Raw genomic sequence first — 2,511 nt, 5'->3', positions numbered from 1 at the left:
TTAAAGACATGTTTACACGAAATTGGCGATCGGCAGGCCGAAAACTTTCTTCGCAGCTGCGCCCGCCAATTGATTCTAGCTTGGAGCAGAGCCACTTCAGCCGATACGGATTACCTCATTCTCATTAAGTGCGACCACAGACAGCGAGCTGCCATCGGCAGACCAATCAATCCCACTGCGAGCTTTGTCTGTTAGCTGCTCGAGAATTCCAAGTGTTGGGGCAAAGGAAAAAGAGTCGACAAGCTGCGCCAATTGTTACTTTCACTGGTCAACAATGCAACAGGGGCAATGCAACAACTTTCGCATCCCGCGTCTGCGGCCGGGTAATTAAGACGGTCACAGCACCAGCTCCAGGTCCAAGTGATCACTCACCGGGCTGGAAACAGAAATATGCAAATTGCACGATGCAATAGCAGAGCGGTGGCCACTGGCCAGTTTAAATCGCATAAATGCACATTTGCACTTATTCTGATTGGCATCGTTGGCAGTCAGTGCCACTGGCGCCAGGCCATCGTAATTGTATCGTTCCACGGATGGCGATTCACTTTCGATGCCCGGCTTTCATTGGGGCTCAAGCGCGGCTCACACGCAGCGGGAACGCGGTCAATTGGCGGTTGCCTATGTTCGACATTGGCTTCATAATCCCGCGACATTGCGATCGATTTGTTGCCGATCGCAAATGGCAGATCGCACATAGCAGATCGCAGATCGCAGATCGCTGACCCAGAAAGTTTCAGCGGCAGTGGCAGCAGGAATTGTTATTCCGGTGCATGCCCCATGCTGCAAGCTGCAAGCTGCAAGCTGCGAGCTGCCTGCTGCATGCTCCATGTGCATAAACATTAGCTGCGAAAACCAGTAGAGTTGGCCTGCGGTTGCGGCTGCGCGATAAAAGGAGTAGCCAGCACCTCTCGGTTGCCATTTGCGACTCGTCCACTCAGCCGTGCGTTGGTGCCCCAGTGATCCCAGTAGTGTGTTGTATTGAAATCGAAATCGAAGCGGAGTCCCGGTTAAAAAAACATGCTGCTGTGTCGCATTGTGCTGGCGCTGCTGATGCTGGTGCTGCTGCACTACTGCCAGGCGGAGGAGCTGCCACAGGTCTCCCTGGCGGAGTCCCTGGCCAGATCTGCGGGATCGGCGGTGTCCAGCCTTCTCCAGAGCGACCCCTTCATCGCGCGCAACCAGCGGCAGTGCTTCGAGACCCGCAGCCTGGTGGCCTGCATCAAGTACAAGGCCAGCAAGCTCGTCTGGAAGCTGGCCACCAACAGCCTGGGCTTCTTCCCCAGCGAGTACGGACGCGACCTGGCCGCGGACAAGGGCCGCTGGCTGAGATTGGTCCAGCTGGGAGAACCCGCCGACGAGGTGGTCGTGTTCAACGACGCCAAGAGCTTGGAAGGTGGGTCCGCGCAGTCGAAAGTTGTTTGCAGGCGGACTCTAATTGATCACCTGCGCCTGGTCAGTGTCCAAAGCGAGGGGATGCCCCTCGGCGGATGTTTACCACCCATCCGGCTGTAGATTAATTCGAATTCGAATTTGAGAGAAGATTTATAGCCGCTGGCTTGCGTTTCACCGCTTCTGTTTGCTTTGCAGGTGACAGCGAGCTGACGCTGGTTCTCAAGTTCCTGAAGAGGGCGGTGGAGACCTTTGGGCGCAACCATGGACTGCAGCTGAGGCTGAATGGCGAGAGCGGGGCGCGGGTCCTGGAGGAATCTGGTGGGTCCTGACCAACTACTACAATTGCTATTCAGATCTAACTCAAGACCAACTCCCTAGAGGCCCGATTGGGTCGCAAGAAGAAGAAGTGGCTCGTCATCCTGCCACTCATCATCCTGCTGAAGATCGCCCACCTGAAGATGGCCCTGGTGAGCATGCTGACGGTCGTGCTGGGCATGAACGTGCTGCTGGTGGGCGGCGTGGGCTGGCTGATCCACTACCTCAAGTACAAGACCATGTGCAAGATCCACCCGCACCTGGTGCAAACGCACTCGCACGTGTACGAGTCGGAGCCCTCGGACTACTCCCAGTTCGTGGGCAGCAGCAGCTACAATCCCTACAGCTCCGGGTCCGGGGCTAACCACGAGCTGGGGGCCAACAGCTTCAGCAAGGACTGGGCCACGAGTAAGGCCTACCACGGCCACAACCACCTGGACACGATCAGCAAGCGACTGCAGTAGGTGGTGTGGAAACCAAACGGACTTGTGCCAGCATTATCGAAACCTAGTAAATTGTTTCTCGTCGTCGTCGTACTAGCTGTAACTAGCTTAGGTAATCTATTTGTATCCTAATAAAGCTATTTATTATTTTTTTTAATGAGCAAATCTGAACAAAACAGAGTTTTCATTTATTTCTTTTGTCAAACATTTTAAAACTGTTTAGTTTGAACAATTGGTAACGAATTACCTGAAAACATGATGCTTAAACGAAGAGAAAGTATTTTGGAAGATTATTTTCAGCAAAAACGGAACTATTTCACAAATAATATCATGAAAACGTGGCTTTAAAACAAACATTTCA

At 53.1% G+C, this 2,511-nt stretch overlaps 1 protein-coding gene across 1 annotated transcript; it reads left to right on the top strand.

Moving 5' to 3' along the window:
- The first annotated feature begins 1,017 nt into the window (after positions 1-1,017).
- LOC119561019 lies at positions 1,018-2,171 on the top strand. Its single transcript, XM_037874842.1, has 3 exons — positions 1,018-1,393; positions 1,588-1,710; positions 1,771-2,171. The coding sequence occupies exons 1-3, from the start codon at positions 1,018-1,020 to the stop codon at positions 2,169-2,171; spliced, it is 900 nt and encodes a 299-aa protein (XP_037730770.1).
- Positions 2,172-2,511: the final 340 nt, after the last annotated feature.

Source organism: Drosophila subpulchrella, unplaced genomic scaffold (assembly GCF_014743375.2).
Source record: "Drosophila subpulchrella strain 33 F10 #4 breed RU33 unplaced genomic scaffold, RU_Dsub_v1.1 Primary Assembly Seq354, whole genome shotgun sequence".
Taxonomy (NCBI): Eukaryota; Metazoa; Arthropoda; class Insecta; order Diptera; family Drosophilidae; genus Drosophila; species Drosophila subpulchrella.
The sequence above is the reverse complement of the archived record's forward strand: the minus strand, read 5'-3'. Positions and strand labels throughout refer to the sequence as shown.